This window comes from Hyperoodon ampullatus (genome assembly GCF_949752795.1).
Source record: "Hyperoodon ampullatus genome assembly, chromosome: 3".
NCBI classification, from domain to species: domain Eukaryota; kingdom Metazoa; phylum Chordata; class Mammalia; order Artiodactyla; family Ziphiidae; genus Hyperoodon; species Hyperoodon ampullatus.
In genome coordinates this window covers 46,184,609-46,204,805 of record NC_136916.1, presented here as the reverse complement: position 1 = coordinate 46,204,805, position 20,197 = coordinate 46,184,609, and the positions used below count along the sequence as shown (strand labels likewise).

Here is a 20,197-nt window from a genome sequence, read left to right as displayed (position 1 = left end):
TGTTTTCTCTTTAGTTCTTCTAGGTCCTTGTTAAATGTTTCTTGCATTTTGTCTATTCTATTTCCAAGATTTTGGATCATCTTTACTATCATTATTCTGAATTCTTTTTCAGGTAGACTGCCTATTTCCTCTTCATTTGTTAGGTCTGGTGGGTTTTTACCTTGCTCCTTCATCTGCTGTGTGTTTTTCTCTCTTCTCATTTTGCTTATCTTCCTGTGTTTGGGGTCTCCTCTTCACAGGCTGCAGGTTCATAGTTCCTGTTGTTTTTGGTGTCTGACCCCAGTAGCTAAGGTTGGTTCAGTGGGTTGTGTAGGCTTCCTGGCGGAGGGGACTAGTGCCTGTGTTCTGGTGGATGAGGCTGGATCTTGTCTTTTTGGTGGGATTACATCTGTATTTTCCAAATGAAAATAAAAGAGGCTTAGAAAACTAAGAGACTTACCCAAGGCTACACAGTTGGTAAACAATACATACAAAGTATTCATTTCCCAGTCTGTCCCCTTTGGTAGATTGAAATTAAAAGCAAGACTTATAGCTTTCTATAGGAACATACATATCAATAATTACCTTAAATGTAAATGGACTAAATGCTCCCACCAAAAGACACAGATTGGCTGAATGGATACAAAAATAAGACCCATATATATGCTGTCTACAAGAGACCCACTTCAGACCTAGAGACACATACAGACTGAAAGTAAGGGGATGGAAAAAGATATTCCATGCAAATGGAAACCAAAAGAAAGCTGGAGTAGCAATTCTCATATCAGACAAAATAAACTTTAAAATAAAGACCACTAGAAGAGACAAAGAAGGACACTACATAATGATCAAGGGATCGATCCAAGAAGAAGATATAACAATTGTAAATATTTATGCACCAAACATAGGAGCACCTCAGTACATAAGGCAAATACTAACAGCCATAAAAGGAGAAATCGACAGTAACAGAATCATAGTAGGGGACTTTAACACCCCACTTTCACCAATGGACAGGTCATCCAAAATGAAAATAAATAAGGAAACACAAGCTTTAAATGATACATTAAACAAGATGGACTTAATTGATATTTATAGGACATTCCATCCAAAAACAACAGAATACACATTTTTCTCAAGTGCTCATGGAACATTCTCCAGGATAGATCATATCTTGGGTCACAAATCAAGCCTTGGTAAATTTCAGAAAATTGAAATTGTATCAAGTATCTTTTCCAACCACAATGCTATGAGACTAGATATCAGTTACAGGAAAAGAGCTGAAAAAATACAAACACATGGAGGCTAAACAATACACTACTTAATAATGAAGTGATCACTGAAGAAATCAAAGAGGAAATTAAAAAATACCTAGAAACAAATGACAATGGAGACACGACGACCCAAAACCTATGGGATGCAGCAAAAGCAGTTCTAAGAGGGAAGTTTATAGCAATACAATCCCACCTTAAGAAACAGGAAACATCTCGAATAAACAGCCTAACCTTGCACCTAAAGCAATTAGAGAAAGAAGAACAAAAACATCCCAAAGTTAGCAGAAGGAAAGAAATCAGAAAAATCAGATCAGAAATAAATGAAAAAGAAATGAAGGAAACGATAGCAAAGATCAATAAAACTAAAAGCTGGTTCTTTGAGAAGATAAACAAAATTGATAAAACATTAGCCAGACTCATCAAGAAAAAAAGGGAGAAGACTCAAATCAATAGAATTAGAAATGAAAAAGGAGAAGTAACAACTGACACTGCAGAAATACAAAAGATCATGAGAGATTACTACAAGCAACTCTATGCCAATAAAATGGACAACCTGGAAGAAATGGACAAATTCTTAGAAATGCACAACCTGCCAAGACTGAATCAGGAAGAAATAGAAAATATGAACAGACCAATCACAAGCACTGAAATTGAAACTGTGATTAAAAATCTTCCAACAAACAAAAGCCCAGGACCAGATGGCTTCACAGGTGAATTCTATCAAGCATTTAGAGAAGAGCTAACACCTATCCTTCTCAAACTCTTCCAAAATATAGCAGAGGGAGGAACACTCCCAAACTCATTCTACGAGGCCACCATCACCTTGATACCAAAACCAGGCAAGGATGTCACAAAGAAAGAAAACTACAGGCCAATATCACTGATGAACATAGATGCAAAAATCCTCAACAAAATACTAGCAAACAGAATCCAACAGCACATTAAAAGGATCATACACCATGATCAAGTGGGGTTTATTCCAGGAATGCAAGGATTCTTCAATATATGCAAATCAATCAACGTGATACACCATATTAACAAATTGAAGGAGAAAAACCATATGATCATCTCAATAGATGCAGAGAAAGCTTTTGACAAAATTCAACACCCATTTATGATAAAAACCCTCCAGAAAGTAGGCATAGAGGGAACTTTCCTCAACATAATAAAGGCCATATATGACAAACCCACAGCCAGCATCGTCCTCAATGGTGAAAAACTGAAACCATTTCCACTAAGACCAGGAACAAGACAAGGTTGCCCACTCTCACCACTCTTATTCAACCTAGTTTTGGAAGTTTTAGCCACAGCAATCAGAGAAGAAAAGGAAATAAAAGGAATCCAAACTGGAAAAGAAGAAGTAAAGCTGTCACTGTTTGCAGATGACATGATACTATACATAGAGAATCCTAAAGATGCTACCAGAAAACTACTAGAGCTAATCAATTAATTTGGTAAAGTAGCAGGATACAAAATTAATGCACAGAAATCTACAGCATTCTTATACACTAATGATGAAAAATCTGAAAGTGAAATCAAGGAAACACTCCCATTTACCATTGCAACAAAAAGAATAAAATATCTAGGAATAAACCTACCTAAGGAGACAAAAGACCTGTATGCATAAAATTATAAGACACTGATGAAAGAAATTAAAGATGATACAAATAGATGGAGAGATGTACCATGTTCTTGGATTGGAAGAATCAACATTGTGAAAATGACTCTACTACCCAAAGCAATGTACAGATTTAATGCAATCCCTATCAAACTACCAGTGGCATTTTTCACAGAACTAGAACAAAAAATTTCACAATTTGTATGGAAACACAAAAGACCCCGAATAGCCAAAGCAATCTTGAGAACGAAAAATGGAGCTGGAGGAATCAGGCTCCCTGACTTCAGACTATACTACAAAGCTACAGTAATCAAGACAGTATGGTACTGGCACAAAAACAGAAAGATAGATCAATGGAACAGGATAGAAAGCCCAGAGATAAACCCACGGACATATGGTCACCTTATCTTTGATAAAGGAGGCAGGAATGGTCAGTGGAGAAAGGACAGTCTCTTCAATAAGTGGTGCTGGGAAAACTGGATAGGGACATGTAAAAGTATGAGATTAGATCACTCCCTAACACCATACACAAAAATAAGCTCAAAATGGATTAAAGACCTAAATGTAAGGCCAGACACTATCAAACTCTTAGAGGAAAACATAGGCAGAACACTCTATGACATAAATCACAGCAAGATCCTTTTGGACCCACCTCCTAGAGAAATGGAAATAAAGACAAAAATAAACACATGGGACCTAATGAAACTTAAAAGCTTTTGCACAGCAAAGGAAACCATAAACAAGACCAAAAGACAACCCTCAGAATGGGAGAAAATATTTGCAAATGAAGCAACTGACAAAGGATTAATCTCCAAAATTTATAAGCAGCTCATGTAGCTCAATAACAAAAAAACAAACAACCCAATCCAAAAATGGGCAGAAGACCTAAATAGACATTTCTCCACAGAAGATATACAGACTGCCAACAAACACATGAAAGGATGCTCAACATCTTTACTCATTAGAGAAATGCAAATCAAAACTACAATGAGATATCATCTCACACCAGTCAGAATGGCCATCATCAAAAAATCTAGAAACAATAAATGCTGGAGAGGGTGTGGAAAAAAGGGAACCCTCTTGCACTGCTGGTGGGAATGTGAATTGGTACAGCCACTATGGAGAACGGTATGGAGGTTCCTTAAAAAACTACAAATAGAACTACCATATGACCCAGCAATCCCACTACTAGGCATATACCCTGAGAAAACCATAATTCAAAAAGAGACATGTACCAAAATGTTCATAGCAGCCCTATGTACAATAGCCCGGAGATGGAAACAACCTAAGTGTCCATCATCAGATGAATGGGTAAAGAAGATGTGGCACATATATACAATGGAATATTACTCAGCCATAAAAAGAAACGAAATTGAGCTATTTGTAATGAGGTGGATGGACCTAGAGCCTGTCATACAGAGTGAAGTAAGTCAGAAAGAGAAAGACAAATACTGTATGCTGACACATATATATGAAATTTAAGAAAAAAAAATGTCATGAAGAACCTAGGGGTAAGACAGGAATAAAGACACAGACCTACTAGAGAATGGACTTGAGGATATGGGGAGGGGGAAGGGTAAGCTGTGACAAAGTGAAATAGCGGCATGGACATATATACACTACCAAACGTAAGGTATATAGCTAGTGGGAAGCAGCCGCATAGCACAGGGAGATCAGCTCAGTTCTTTGTGACCGCCTGGAGGGGTGGGATAGGGAGGGTGGGAGGGAGACGCAAAAGGGAGGGGATATGGGAACATATGTGTATGTATAACTGATTAAATTTGTTATAAAGCAAAAAAAAAAAAGTTATAGCTTTCTAATGCTTGAGTCTTCTATACAGTGCCTGACTTTTAGTAGGTACTTGATAAATGTGTATTTGATACCTGTGAACTCTTTCTTGGGCAACCAGACTTCTGGTTCTGATTCCTTCTTATGTGAAACAAACTCAAGTAGAAGAACTGTAGTGAGAATGAAACAGAAGGGGAAGAAGGCGAGGCAGGTCCTAGAGCCAGTCGAGAAAGGTAAAGGGTATAGCCATAGTAGTGTTTCAGGAGGGAGAGCTTCATTTTTGGCCACAGGTTGACTCCCTAATAAAGAAACGTTAATTTGGCTGAGACCTCGATTACATTAACTTAAACTGACACTCCAGAGTTACGTATCAAAAGGTTTAGTCAGATGTGTGTTAAATTAATTTGGGCTTTCTTTCCTGACCCTTCATCTTTATATATTGCTAAATCTTTAAGCAAGTTTAACCATAAACCAAATGCTACCTGTCACCCTCGAGACCATTAAGAAATTAGCCCCCACAGCAATCAGAGAAGAAAAAGAAATAAAAAGAATCCAAATGGGAAAAGAAGTAAAACTGTCACTGTTTGCAGATGACATGATACTATACATAGAGAATCTTAAAGATGCTACCAGAAAACTACTAGAGCTAGTCAGTGAATTTGGTAAAGTAGCAGGATACAAAATTAATGCACAGAAATCTCTTGCATTCCTATACACTAATGATGAAAACTGTGAAAGAGAAGTTAAGGAAATGCTCCCATTTACCATTTCAACAAAAAAATACCTAGGAATAAATCTACCTAAGGAGACAAAAGACCTGTATGCAGAAAACTATAGGACACTGATGAAAGAAATTAAAGATGATACAAATAGATGGAGAGATATACCATGTTCTTGGATTGGAAGGATCAACATCGTGAAAATGACTATACTACCCAAAGCAATCTACAGGTTCAATGCAATCCCTATCAAACTACCACTGGCATTTTTCACAGAACTGGAACCAAAAATTGCATGATCTTTATGGAAACACAAAAGAACCTGAATAGCCAAAGCAATCTTGAGAAAGAAAAACGGGGCTGGAGGAATCATGCTCCCTGACTTCAGACTATACTACAAAGCTACAGTAATCAAGACAGTATGGTACTGACACAAAAACAGAAATATAGATCAATGGAACAGGATAGAAAGCCTAGAGAGATAAACCCACGCAGATGTGGTCACCATATCTTTGATAAAGGAGGCAAGAATATACAATGGAGAAAAGACAGCCTCTTCAATAAATTGTGCTGGGAAAACTGTATAGCTACATGTAAAAGAATGAAATTACAACACTCCCTAACACCATATACAAAAATAAACTTAAAATGGATTAAAGACCTAAATGTAAGGCCAGACACTATAAAACTCTTAAAGGAAACATAGGCAGAACACTCTATGACATAAATAACAGCAAGATTCTTTTTGACCCACCTCCTAGAGAAAGGGAAATAAAAACAAAAATAAACAAATGGGACCTAATGAAACTTAAAAGCTTTTGTACAGCAAAGGAAACCATAAGCAAGACGAAAAGATAACCCTCAGAATGGGAGAAAATGTTTGCAAACGAAGCAACTGACAAAGGATTAATCTTCAAAATATACAAGCAGCTCATGCAGCTCAATATCAAAAAAAGAAACAACCCAGTCCAAAAATGGGCAGAACACCTAAATAGACATTTCTACAAAGAAGATATACAGATTGCCAACAAACACAAGAAAGGATGCTCAGCATCACTGATCATTAGAGAAATGCAAATCAAAACTACAATGAGGTATCACCTGACACTGGTCAGAATGGTCATCATCAAAAAATCTACAAACAATAAATGCTGGAGAGGGTGTAGTGAAAAGGGAACCCTTGTGCACTGTTGGTGGGAATGTAAGTTGATACAGCCACTATGGAGAACAGTATGGAAGTTCCTTAAAAAACTAAAAATAGGGCTTCCCTGGTGGCACAGTGGTTGAGAGTCCACCTGCCGATGCAGGAGACGCAGGTGTGTGCCCCGGTCCGGGAAGATCCCACATGCTGTGGAGCGGCTGGGCCCATGAGCCATGGCTGCTGAGCTTGTGCGTCCAGAGCCTGTGCTCTGCAACGGGAGAGGCCACAACAGTGAGAGGCCCGCGTACCGCAAAAAAAAAAAAAAAAAAAAAAAAAAATAGAACTATCATATGACCCAGCAATCCCACTACTGGGCATATTCCCTGAGAAAACCATAATTCAAAAAGAGTCATGTACCACAGTGTTCATTGCAGCACTGTTTACAATAGCCAGGACATGGAAGCAGCCTAAGTGTCCATCAACAGATGTGAATGGATAAAGAAGATGTGGCACATATATACAATGGAATATCACTTAGCCATAAAAAGAAACGAAATTGATTGATTTGTAGTGAGGTAGATGGACCTAGAGCCTGTTCTACAGAGTGAAGTAAGTCAGAAGGAGAAAAACAAATACTGTATGCTAACATATATATATGGAATCTAAAAAAAAAGAAAATGGTTCTGAAGAACCTAGGGGCAGGACAGGAATAAAGTCTCAGAGGTAGATAATGGACTTGAGGACACGGGGAGGGGGAAGCGTAAGCTGGGACGAAGTGAGAGAGTAGCACTGACATATATACACTACCAAATGTAAAATAGATAGCTAGTGGGAAGCAGCTGCATAGCACAGGGAGATCAGCTCAGTGCTTTGTGACCACCTAGAGGGGTGGGTTAGGGAGGGTGGGAGGGAGACGCAAGAGGGACGGGATATGGGGATATATGTATATGTATAGCTGATTCACTTTGTCATACAGCAGAAACTAACACAACATTGTGAAGCAATTATACTCCAATAAAGATGTTAAAAAATAAAAATTGGGGGCTTGCCTGGTGGCGCAGTGGTTGAGAGTCCGCCTGCCGATGCAGGGGACACGGGTTCGTGCCCCGGTCCGGGAAGATCCCACATGCCGCGGGGCGGCTGGGCTCGTGAGCCATGGCCGCTGAGCCTGCGCGTCCAGAGCCTGTGCTCCGCAACAGGAGAGGCCACAACAGTGAGAGGCCCGCGTACCGCAAAAAAAATGATAATAATAAAAATAAATAAAAATTAGGCGTGTTGAGGGGTGGTTTTTATGCTCCTTGTCTTGGGTTTTGAAGGAACTGGGACCAGCTCTCTCCCCTCTCTCTCATTCTCCTTCCCTCACTGGGTTTTGAGGAGGCTTGCACTGTCCTTTGTGGCTGCTCTTCCTGACTCTGCTGGTTTCCCCCTAAACCACACAGCGTAAGTCTGCTGAGTCTTGTGTAACCAAGCACCACATACGTGGCAGTGCTTGACTCAAGAAAGGCTGTAACAGGCCCTGGGAACTGGCTCCCTGTGGCATTTCACAGCGTTGATCCTGAGTGTCTGCTTTGTCCCTTATGCATCAGAGGGTCTTTGCAGAACTGTGGAGTTTTAAGACTTGTGCTACTTTGCTGTGGTACATTATTTGTGCATTTAACTGTACTTAACATATGGGTCCTAAACTTTATTTTTTTTACTCTGTATCCTTAATTTTGTTAATTGTGCAGCTGTTCTCTGTTTTCTTTCTTAGCTGGTAACTTTTATTGCCTGTTAATGCTCATCTTAACATTATGTGAGGGCTCTGGTCCTTGGGTTCCCTCTTAAATTTGCAGAAGTAGATGAAATTGAATTTCTAGCAAATTGATGAACAATAATGAGCCAGGTTTTTCTGGGGTCTCTGGATTCGCAAACCAAAATAATACAGTGACTAGAATTTGAAATTGGACTCATTTTTAAAGCCTAAGAGAGAGGAGTACATGGCAAATGCAGGTGACCCACAGCTCAGCTTGGCCCCCAACCTGGCTTTTTTTTTTTTTTTAACGTGACAAAATGTTTATTATAAGTTCAAGCATGAATTGACACCAGGGAGTCCATACGAAAGGGAATCAATGTAACATATAGGACAGAGGACTTGTTCAGACTTCACAACTCACTAGACATCAGAATATATACATCTTTGATGAAGCCACAAGAATGTAATGTGTGTATAAAGGCTTTTATCCATAGTGGCACTTTTTATTTTTTAAAATAGATTTTTTATAGAGCATGAAGAGTAGATCACATGTGAACAAAGGAGAATGGATTTTTCCCTTTGCTTTACATTATTTTTCCTACCAGTATGTCCTATAATTTTATTTTTTTTTTTACTAAAATATTTTCCAATTATCCTGGTTCATGTTTTACTTTCTTTGTGTGGATAGAAAGGAATCTCATGCACCCAGTGTACTCTTATTTGCCTGCCTGATGGTTTGCCTCTTCCTGACCTCACATAAACTAGCAGGGGGAAGGAGCCCAGCACTGGAGACTGTTGCTCTGGCTACGTGGATGATTTCCAGGTGGGCGTCAGAAGAGCTGCCTCTTCTTGTGTTGGGCTTGCCGGCGTCTGTGCTGAGTGGGTAATAGCCAGGTGCTGGCCATGTTGAGGAACCAACTCTCTTCTCCCATCTTCTTAGGACATGTAAGCTGGTTCTGTCTGATCAACAACAACAACAAAAAGGTTAATTCTGGATTTAAAATTTAGTGTAAGCAGCTCATTTTTTTAAAGAGGAAGAAGGGAAAAAGTCAATTTTAGGGCTAAAAATAAATAACCATTCCAGAGAAGTGTTTATGAAGTATTGATTGATTGTTTGCACAGTGGAAAAAAGATTAATCTCTCCACCTCTAATGATAACCCTCATCAAAATCAGCTTTCTGCGAGAGTTTGCTGTATCTGTGTCTGGTTCCCTGAGAATATGAGTTACTTTGGGCAAATTCTGTTTCACTCCTCCTTTTCTGTATCTCTTAATTCCTGATGTAACACCTCATCACACTCAGGAGGCTTTCCTAAAAGTACTCTTCTAATTGAATAGAGACAGAATAAAGAAATATGTCTGAAGAACTTCTGCAGAGATCCAACTGAATTTCATTTATATCCATTCAGAAGGAGTATTTGAAATATGGAACTCAGGATTCAGTTGACTAATGAGTTCAGCAATAAGAGGAAAGAAAGAAGAAAACAGATTCAAATGAAGTAGCCATTGATCTGAACAGAAACCTTTTGAATCTTAGAATTTCAGTGCTGAATGTTAGAAATCATTTCAGTGATGAAATTCAAATGTGGTTATGTTTTCTGATAATTAATAAATTGAAAATATTTCTATGTTAAAATTCATTATAAGGAGACATACTTGCTGTGACAAAGGCACATGTATTTGTGTAAATTTAAAGGCCCTGTACTTTGTCAGAGAAATAGCCACAAGTTCCTGGTTCAGCTTTGTGTGACATTGGACATGCTACTTAACACCTTTTTACCACAGTTTATAAAATGGGAATAACATATATCTTACAGGGTTTTGTGATACTCAAATAAGATAATGTATCTAAAAAACATTTTCTATAGGATGGTCAAATGTTGTTAGTCTTCCCATCTTTCTATCTAGAAAATACAGAAATGTTCTAAGTTGTATAAATTTTTCTTCTTGTGTAATTTTGTCAAAACAGATAGAAATAAAAATTTTATATTTTAGGACATCCTTTTAATGAATTTTAATATTAAATATTAAAATATATCATTTCAAAAATATTTATACAAACTCTTAAATTACATTGGAGAATTTAATAAACTTTACATCTTGTTTTTGGATATTAAATGTTTGAATTCAATCTAGAATTATTTTTATTATATTATTGTAAGGTTTTTTTTTTCACATTTGATATATCTATTAAGGATGATTGCTTTCCCTTGTGAAATTCCTTTGGATTTATTTATGTGTTTTATTATTATTTAGAGAAGTATAATACAGAAATGCATTAAAATTAGAAATAGACTTAGCGTATGATCCAGCAATCTCACTTCTGAGTATATATCAAAAGGAAATGAGATCAGTACCTCAGAGAGTTATCTGCACCCCCATATTCATTGCAGCATTATTCACAGTAGACAAGGTGTGAAAACAACCTAAATGCCTGTTAATAGGTGAATGGATAAAGAAAATGGGGCATATATACACAATGAAATGTTATTAAACTTTTAAAAAGAGGGAAATCCTGCTATTTGCACAACATAAATGAACCTAGAGGACATTATGCCAAGTGAGATAAGCCAGAAAGACAAATACTACATGATCTCATTTATATATGGAATCTAAAATAGTTAAACTCATAGAAGCAGAAAGTAGAATGATGGTTGCCAGGAGTGGGGGAAATGGGGAGATGGGTACAAAGTTTCAGTTATGCAAGATGAGTAAGTTCTGGAGATCTGATGTACAGCATGACTATAGTTATCAAAGCTGTACTGTATACTTGAAATTTACTAAGTGTATAGATCTTAAATGTTTTCACCACACATATACACACACACAAATGGTAACCAGTGAAGTGAAGGGTCTAATTCACTTGATTGTAGTGATCATTTCACAGTGTATGCCTATACCAAACATTAAGTTATATACCTTAAATATATACAACCTTTATTTGTCAACCATACCTTAATGAAGCTGGGGGGGAGAAAAAAAGAATACATTATTTCTGAATAGTTTTATTTTTGCCCTAAGCAAGTATTACTTTATAGTTAAATGTTATCATAAGCGCTTACATTTAAATGTATTTATATCATTAAACTTCTTGAATATCTTCTAAAGTATATTATTTAAAATTGTAACCACTTAATTCCTCAAAAACCTGAAAAAATTTTTGCTTTAATATGTATGGGATGGACTTTAGTTTCTGTGTTGTGTTAGTTAATGAACACCAGTAGAGGGAGCTCCAACTCATCTTTCTTGATAAATTTAGCTCTCAACTGAAAATGTAGGTTTGTGGAAAAGGGCACGCGGTGAAATAAACTTAAATAATACGTGGTTATAAACATTTTCAAAGGTACTAAAGACTGACATCTGTAATTCTTCTTACCTTTTAGGGGGAAAACAATCTCAGTTTGATTTCCATGCTTTTAAGTTAACTACCCTCAAATAACTAAACAGAAAACTTCTATGTAGCATAACCACTTGTAAGGAATCCATCAGGCAGCCCAAGGCTTTTAAAATCAACAATCTATGTCTGGTCAGTTGAGGAAGAGGAGGAAGAACAGTGGTGGTAATGTTATTGTTTGAAATAAGGTTAAATAAAATAAAATTTTATTAATTGGTAGATAGTCACAATAGCAATGTCATAATAAGGCGAACTGCTGAGTCACTGTGTAGAATAAGGAGAGAGAAAATTTTCATTTTACTTAGAGCTCTTATGCATTCAGAAGGTTTTTAAACCAAAATCTAGAAAGGCTGTAGAACCTTTGTTCCTATTTAGAGGGCTGGGCCTAATTATTACCTGTTGGTTTCTTTATAGACCCGAGAAGAAAATATCATGTGAGATTGCTGGCTTACAACAACATAGAAGATGGCTACCAGGCAGATCAAACAGTCAGTACTCCGGGATGCGTGTGTAAGTAAGAGTTACAGTAGCTTGTTTCACAATGTAAGACTCATACTCTTTTTTTCTCTACTTCCTTCTTTAAATTTAAGTCTCATTACTACTTGGATACCTTGGTAGTTTTATTACTTTCATATCCTCCAGGATACCTAACATAGTATCTTGAACAAGAACACACGCAGTAAATATTTAAGTGAGATGTATTTAATTATAAGAACCTATTTTAGTTTTGCAAGGAAGAGACCATTAGAAATTTAACTGTGGGGACTCCCCTGGTGGTACAGTGGTTAAGAATCCGCCTGCCAATGCAGGGGACACGGATTCGAGCCCTGGTCTGGGAAGATCCCACATGCCATGGAACAACTAAGCCCGTGCACCACAACTACTGAGCCTGCGCTCTAGAACCCATGAGCCACAGCTACTCAACCTGCGTGCCACAACTACTGAAGCCCATGCACCTAGAGCCCATGCTCTGCAACAAGAAAAGCCACCACAATGAGAAGCCCGTGCACCGCAACGAAGAGTAGCCCCCACTCGCCGCAACTAGAGAAAGCCCACGTGCAGCAATGAAGACCCAAAGCAGCAAAAATAAATAATTAAATAAAATTTAAAAAATAAAAAGAAATTTAACTGGGAAAACGACCCTGAATACCTACAAATACTAAATTTTCTTTTATCTCCTTTAACCTTGAGGCTAATTATTCCAGTTGCTGTTCAGTTTTATTGCTACTGAGAGCTGTTTGGTTTTATTGCTACTAAAGAGGATATCAGTCTAGTTTTAAGTCTACTGCTGGCTTTCTGAATGTCTTCGGCTGGTAGCTTGACTTCTCTGTGCTTTTGTCTTACATTCTACGTATTGATAATATTTGATTCCTTATCTAACTTACGGAAGAGTCGCTCAGGTTTGAATGATACACCTCTAGACCACTATGAACCTCTGGTGGAAGAAAGACCTAAAGGGTGGAGTGTTATGATTTTACCATTTTACCACTCTCTACATTAAATGTTACGTCATGTGGTAAATTAACATTGTCTTTTTCAATAGCTGTTCGTGATCGCATGGTTCCTCCTCCACCACCACCCCACCATCTCTATGCGAAGGCTAACACCTCATCTTCCATCTTCCTGCACTGGAGGAGGCCTGCGTTCACCACTGCACAAATAATTAACTACACCATCCGCTGTAACCCTGTTGGTCTGCAGAATGCTTCTTTGGTTTTATACCTTCAAACGTATGTAGCTTCTATTAATTGTTGTTTTCTTTGCTCTCCTCCCCACTCACACTTCCTTCTTTACTATCTTGGGCCAACTTGAACTTCAGCTGTAAGCATTTGTCTCAGAACTTATCTCACTTATGTCAGGGTGGGGGATTTTGCATCTTTACCATAATCAGTTCTGAAAACTGCATTTATTTTGAAATTTAATTTTCATAAATGATTTTTTGTTGTTGTTTCCCCAGCCTCATGCAACAAGATTAGACAAGAAACTATCAATATGATGACTTTCAAGTAGCTAAACTTAGCATATTTAAAGAAGGAAACAAGTCAATTTTCATGCTGGCATCAAAAAATAAGGCTAGTTATTCTGTTTGCTAGCTTATAGTTAGAAAGATGCCCATCATTATACTTTAAAAGAGTGATTTGACTTACAGTATTTCAGAAGAAATCCCTTTGATTTGGGACATTTCTATACTGTTAATTTCCTAGTTTCCTCTCAGGCAGTTTTTGGGCTTATTTCTATAATATCCAATGTAGCATTTTAATAATCAAATTAGATTGCTTTTTAATCTAAAACATTTTTTTAAAGAAAATGAGGGAGGTAATAAATAATAACAGTAACCTGTATTGATTGGAAATACTGACAATATTTTAGAAACAATGTGCTACCAGCATTAACTACTTTATTACGCATTATAGATCAGAAACTCACATGTTGGTTCAAGGTCTAGAACCAAACACCAAATATGAATTTGCTGTTCGACTGCATGTGGATCAACTTTCCAGTCCCTGGAGCCCCGTTGTCTACCACTCTACACTTCCAGAAGGTAAAGAAAGCAGCTCCCCTGTGGGTTTTATCTACGTATTATACACACACACACACACACACACACACACACGTCACTTTGAAGAAGATACTACCCTGCTTGCCACCTACCAGTCTATGTGTATGTATTTATTTTGTTTCTTAACTTTTGAAGTTTATTACAGTAAAAATATTTTTCCTCTCAATGTATTGCACAAGCAAGTGGGCTTAAGTTTAGGGTCTCTTTAGGGGATGCTACATTTTCTAAGAACAGGTGTGCTGTGCAAGGCTGCACCCAAGTAATTTAAAATGGAAGAAAGTGAGTAACATATTTAATGATGTTAAGAGCCCACATTAGAATCTAACGTGACCGGTAGCTTGATTCTGTGCATAGTGCAGTATAGATGATACCTGATTGAGCACCAATTCTGTAGCTTACCAACGGCAGTTGCTAAAATATTCTGTGTCTCTAAACCTGCATTTCCTTTTTTTAAAAATTAATTTTTATTGGAGTATAGTTGCTTTACAATGTTGTGTTAGTTTCTGCTGTACAGCAAAGTGAATCAGCTGTATGTATACGTATATCCCCTCTTCTTTGGATTTCCTTCCCATTTAGGTCACCACAGAGCATTGAGTAGAGTTCCCTGTGCTATACAGTAGATTCTCATTAGTTATCTACTTTATACATAGTATCAGTAGTGTATATATGTCGGTCCCCATCTCCTAATTCATCCAACCCCCCCCCCGGTATCCATACATTTGTTCTCTACATCTGTGTCTCTATTTCTGCTTTGCAAATAAGTTCATCTGTATCATTTTTTTAGATTCCATATATAAGCGATATTATACGATATTTGTTTTTCTCTTTCTGACTTATCACTCTATGTGACAGTCTCTAGGTCCATCCACATCTTTGCAAATGGCACAATTTCATTCCTTTTAATAGCTGAGTAATATTCCATTGTGTATATATACCACATCTTCTTTATCCATTCCTCTGTTGATGGACATTTAGGTTGCTTCCATGTCCTGGCTATTGTAAACAATGCTGCATTGAACATTGTGGTGCCTGTATCTTTTTGAGTTATGGTTTTCTCCAGGTACATGCCCAGGAGTGTGATTGCTGGGTCATATGTTAGTTCTGTTTTTAGTTTTTTAAGGAACCTCCATACTGTTCTCCATAGTGGCTGTATCAATTTACATTCCCACCAACAGTGTAAGAGGGTTCCCTTTTCTCCACACCCTCTCCAGCATTTATTGTTTGTAGATTTTTTGAATATGGCCATTCTGACCAGTGTGAGGTGATACCTCATTGTAGTTTTGATTTGCACTTCTCTAATAATTAGCAATGTTGAGCATCTTTTCATGTGCCTCTTGGCCATCCATATGTCTTCTTTGGAGGAATGTGTATTCAGTTCTTCTGCCCATTTTTTGATTGGGTTGTGGTTTTTTTTGTTTTTGTTTTTTTTGATATTGAGCTGCATGAACTGTTTGTATACTTTGGATATTAATCCCTTGTCAGTTACCTTGTTTGCAAATATCTTCTCCCATTCTGAGGGTTGTCCTATCGACTTGTTTATGGTTTCCTGTGCTGTGCAAAAGCTTTTAAGTTTAATTAGATCCCATTTGTTTGTTTTTGTTTTTATTTTCATTACTCTAGGAGATGAGTCAAAAAAGATCTTGCTGCAATTTATGTCAAAGAGTGTTCTGCCTATGTTTTCCTCTAAGAGTTTTATAGTGTATGGCCTTACATTTAGGTCTTTAATCCATTTTTAGTTTATTTTTGTGTTTAGGTGTTAGGGAGTGTTCTAATTTCATTCTTCTATACGTAGCTGTCCAGTTTTCCCAGCTCCACTTATTGAAGAGACTTTTCTCCATTGTATATTCTTGCCTCCTTTATCATAGATTAGGTGAACATAGGTGTGTGGGTTTATCTCTGGGCTTTCTATCTCGTTCCATTGATTTATATTTCCATTTTTGTGCCAGTACCATACTGTCTTCATTACTGTAGCTTTGTAGTATAGTCTGAAGTCAGGGAGCCTGATTCCTCCAACTCCATTTTTCTTTCTCAAGATCGCTTTGGCTATTTGGGGTCTTTTGTGTTTCCATACAAATTGTAAAATTTTTTGTTGTAATTCTGTGAAATATGCCATTGGTAATTTGATAGGGATTGCATTGAATCTGTAGATTGCTTTGGGTAGTAGAGTCATTTTCACAATATTAATTCTTCCAATCCAAGAACATGGTATATCTCTCTGTGCATTTCCTTTTCTCTAGAATGATGGTGAAGGTGTAGATGGTCTGTAAGGACCATTGCAGCTCTATTTTAATGATGCTGAGAGAAGACAAAGGATATTTATTTAAGTGAGCATTGGGCTGTTTTGCTATGGTTTTGGCAATATTCCATATGTGAGGTAGTGCCCCAAACCAGCTCTTCACACCTTTAGCTCATGTTGAACATGGGCTCCGCTAAAATCCCAAGACTTCACTACCTTTTGTAAATATAAGGTATTAGTCTAAGATAGATATAAGGTAAAGGTAGATAAGATATAAAGTACAGTAGATATAAGGTAAAGTCTGTCCTAGAAACCCACTGATTCACAACGATTTGGAGAGTAGCTGAATGTTTCAGTCTCAGAAGTATTTCTTGAGTGGCTTCCTAGATCAGATTAAATATACATTCTATGCATTTTAGTAAGAAATGTAGTTTAGCTTCAGTACCTAATAGAGTGAGTAATGCACAGGTGCCCTGGTGGAACTGTAAACCTTTCTAGTTGTCCATGTGGGAAAACAATATAAAGAGCCCTAAAAATGCTGACAACCTTTGACTTAGTAGTTCCTCATCTAGGAATCTACCACCTCCTTTATATATTTTTAATGTTTTAAACATTATAAAAATGAAATGAGTTTTCAGATAAAGAAGAGAAAAATCGTATTTTGATATTGTCACTAATGAGCTGTAAAAGCTGTGATTTTGAGATGTTTTTATAATAGTTTCTAGTTTTTTAAACTCTTACCTGTGCCTGTCCAGGTATTTGAGTACTTAATGACCATTTTCTCCTAATAATACAATATTTTCTACATGTGTGCACAGCACCAGCAGGCCCACCAGTTGGAGTGAAAGTGACATTGATAGAGGATGACACTGCCCTGGTTTCTTGGAAACCTCCTGATGGCCCAGAGACGGTTGTGACGCGCTACACTATCTTGTATGCATCCAGGAAGGCCTGGATTGCAGGAGAGTGGCAGGTCCTACACCGAGAAGGTATATATGATCATAGTTTACCAAAGGGCATGAAATGTAAGGTTATTAATGATAAGGAAACAAAGGGAAAGAGGGATCTAGAGTTTGTTTTCAATTTATGTTTATGAAGTAACAAATGATTAAGGATTTTAGTTTTGTTCAAAGGACATTGGGAAGCCATCAACATACTTTAAGCATGAGCCTGATTTCACACTTCAGAAAAATCACTCTGAGTATTGTGAAAAGAAGAGGTTTGGTAGAGGAGTAGTAGGGGTAAGAGTAATGCAAGGAGACTAGGAAGTGATTGTTGTGGTCCAGGAAAGAGAATGATAAGCCCGGGTTAGGGTGGCAAGGAGTGAGATGGAAAGAAGAGGGTGGTTGAAAGACAGTAAGGAGTAAAATTAACAGGACTTGGTCACTAAGGGAGGGAGAGAGAAGGTAAGGAAGTGAGAATTGTCATAGATAATTACTAGATTTCCAGTGGTTGTGTGTCTTGCACTGGAGTAGCAAACACTGGAGGAAGACCTGGTTTAATGGAGAAGACCTTTGTACAGCTACTAAAATGGTCCACATGCAAATAAATTGACCCATATGAATATTAGGGTCCACTTAAGTACAGGGAAAAGCTGATTAGGGCTTAGGAACACTGAATTTAAATTGTTTAATACCAATTTTATTTTGGCTGAGAAAAACTGTATTCTAGAATTTAACATTCTTACTTCATGCTGTTATAATATGCCCTATTTAAATTTTGGAATCTTTCATTTGGACAGGTCTCATATGTCAGTGTTTGGATGGACCATCACATAAATAGTATAATTTCATGATTTTGATACTTCTTTTTTTTTTTTTTTTTTTTTTTTTTTTGTGGTACGCGGGCCTCTCACTGTTGTGGCCTCTCCCGTTGCGGAGCACAGGCTCCGGATGCACAGGCTCAGCAGCCATGGCTCACGGGCCCAGCCGCTCCGCGGTATATGGGATCCTCCCAGACCGGGGCACGAACCCGTATCCCCTGCATCGGCAGGCGGACTCTCAACCACTGCGCCACCAGGGAGGCCCGATACTTCTTTTAACTTTTTATTGAATTATAGTTGATTTTGATACTTTTTAAATTCAGACATGCATGCTAAGAACTGTTTTCCAGGCAATTAAAAGCTTAAGAAGGATTTTGAGAAGGAAATTTGTTTTCCATCTACGTATTCTAAACACTTCACAGTGCCAGGCACTTCCACATACATTTTAACTTTTAAGGGGAATGTTTACCCAATTAAGAGAATACAGTCTAAGGTCACTTACGTGGATGTAATCAATATAACACTTTTGTAATTGTAAAATAAACAAGTGGTAACAGAAGCTGGAGTTTTGATAGTTGCATATTCATATTTTTCATTAAGCGGGTGCCCCACTAAGTAATGATCTCCTAGTCACTGAACAGCCTGGAAAGTAATAATAAGTACCTGCCAGCAATACAATTTTGTGTTTTATCCATTATCTATTGCTACCTAACAAACCACTCTAAAACTCAGCCATTTTATTTTCTCACATTCTCTGAGTCAGCAGTTTGGACTGGGATCAGCTGGGCAGTTCTTCTTTTGGTATCTCCTGAGGTCACTCATGAGGCTCTGATCATCTCAGGGTTTCAACAGGGTGTGGGTAGCATAAAAACAGAGAATTCCAAAATCCGGGAGAGAAGGGAGAAGCCCCACATACAAAGCTTTGCAGACCTCTTCCTGATTCACATTTGCTAACATCCCACTGGCAAAACGAATCATGTAGGCAAGCCCAGACTTAGTGTGGGAAGGGACTGCCCACAGGTATGGAGAGATGGAAGCATAATTTATGCAGGGCTATTCATCTTACAGTCTGCCACAATATTCTTAAAATATATAATTCAGTTTTCATTAATTAATTCCAAAATGATTTATTGACACAACATTTGACCAAGTGACTAACCTGATTTAATGAGTGTTATATAAGTACTTATAAAAGAATTTTGATCTCATGAGCACATACTTCCTTTGGCTCTTCATTTGTACCTGCCTAAAAAGAAACAGTATTTAGTTTTGGTTCTTTTTAATGCATTCATTTGTCAGTTTCAGACAAGGCCCAGAAAACAACATTTTTGCCTCATTGATGGCCCAATAGCAAAATGAATTGTAATTAGAGGTTTTTACTTCTGTACAAGCTTTCCTAACTATATAATAAAGCATAGGGGGAAAAATACTATTTTTGCCATTATGCTGCTTGTGTAAGTTTAAGAAACATTATCAGTGAAAAGCTTTTGTCTCTTGTTAAATGTAGAGAACCTTTTTCATAGCTAATGCTAGTAATTCATAGAGAACAAAATAAACAATATAAGTAAAAAGCAATTGAGTTTACTTTTTTTAGAGAGAAAAATATAAAGAGTTTGAGGGGGCTTCCCTGCTGGTGCAGTGGTTAGGAGTCCCCCTGCCAATGCAGGGGATGCGGGTTCGAGCCCTGGTCCGGGAGGATCCCACGTACCGCGGAGCATCTAAGCCCGTGTGCCATAGCTGCTGAAGCCTGCGTGCCTGAGGCCTGTGCTCTGCAACAGGAGAGGCCACCAATGAGAGGCCCGTGCACTGCCGCGGGGAGTGGCCCCCACTCGCCGGAGCTGGAGAAGGCCCGCATGCAGCAATGAAGACCCATGGCAGCCAAAATAATTAATTAATTAATTAATTAATTAATTAATTTTTAAAAGTTTGAGTTACTTATAAACAAAAAGCAAAGAATATAACATGGCATTTAAAGAAAAAAGGAAAGTAGTCTATAGTA

The 20,197-nt window shown here is 37.7% G+C and overlaps 1 protein-coding gene across 1 annotated transcript in view; it reads left to right on the top strand.

Moving 5' to 3' along the window:
• PRTG (protogenin) overlaps positions 1-20,197 on the top strand; it is a gene marked incomplete at both ends in the record, with an annotated part of 133,630 nt that overhangs the window by 100,488 nt on the left and 12,945 nt on the right. The window contains 4 exons of the mRNA XM_079700882.1: positions 12,055-12,150; positions 13,184-13,370; positions 14,055-14,182; positions 17,255-17,425. Of these exons, the coding sequence (XP_079557008.1) occupies positions 12,055-12,150; positions 13,184-13,370; positions 14,055-14,182; positions 17,255-17,425 (582 nt within the window). The remainder of the gene's footprint in view (positions 1-12,054; positions 12,151-13,183; positions 13,371-14,054; positions 14,183-17,254; positions 17,426-20,197) is intronic.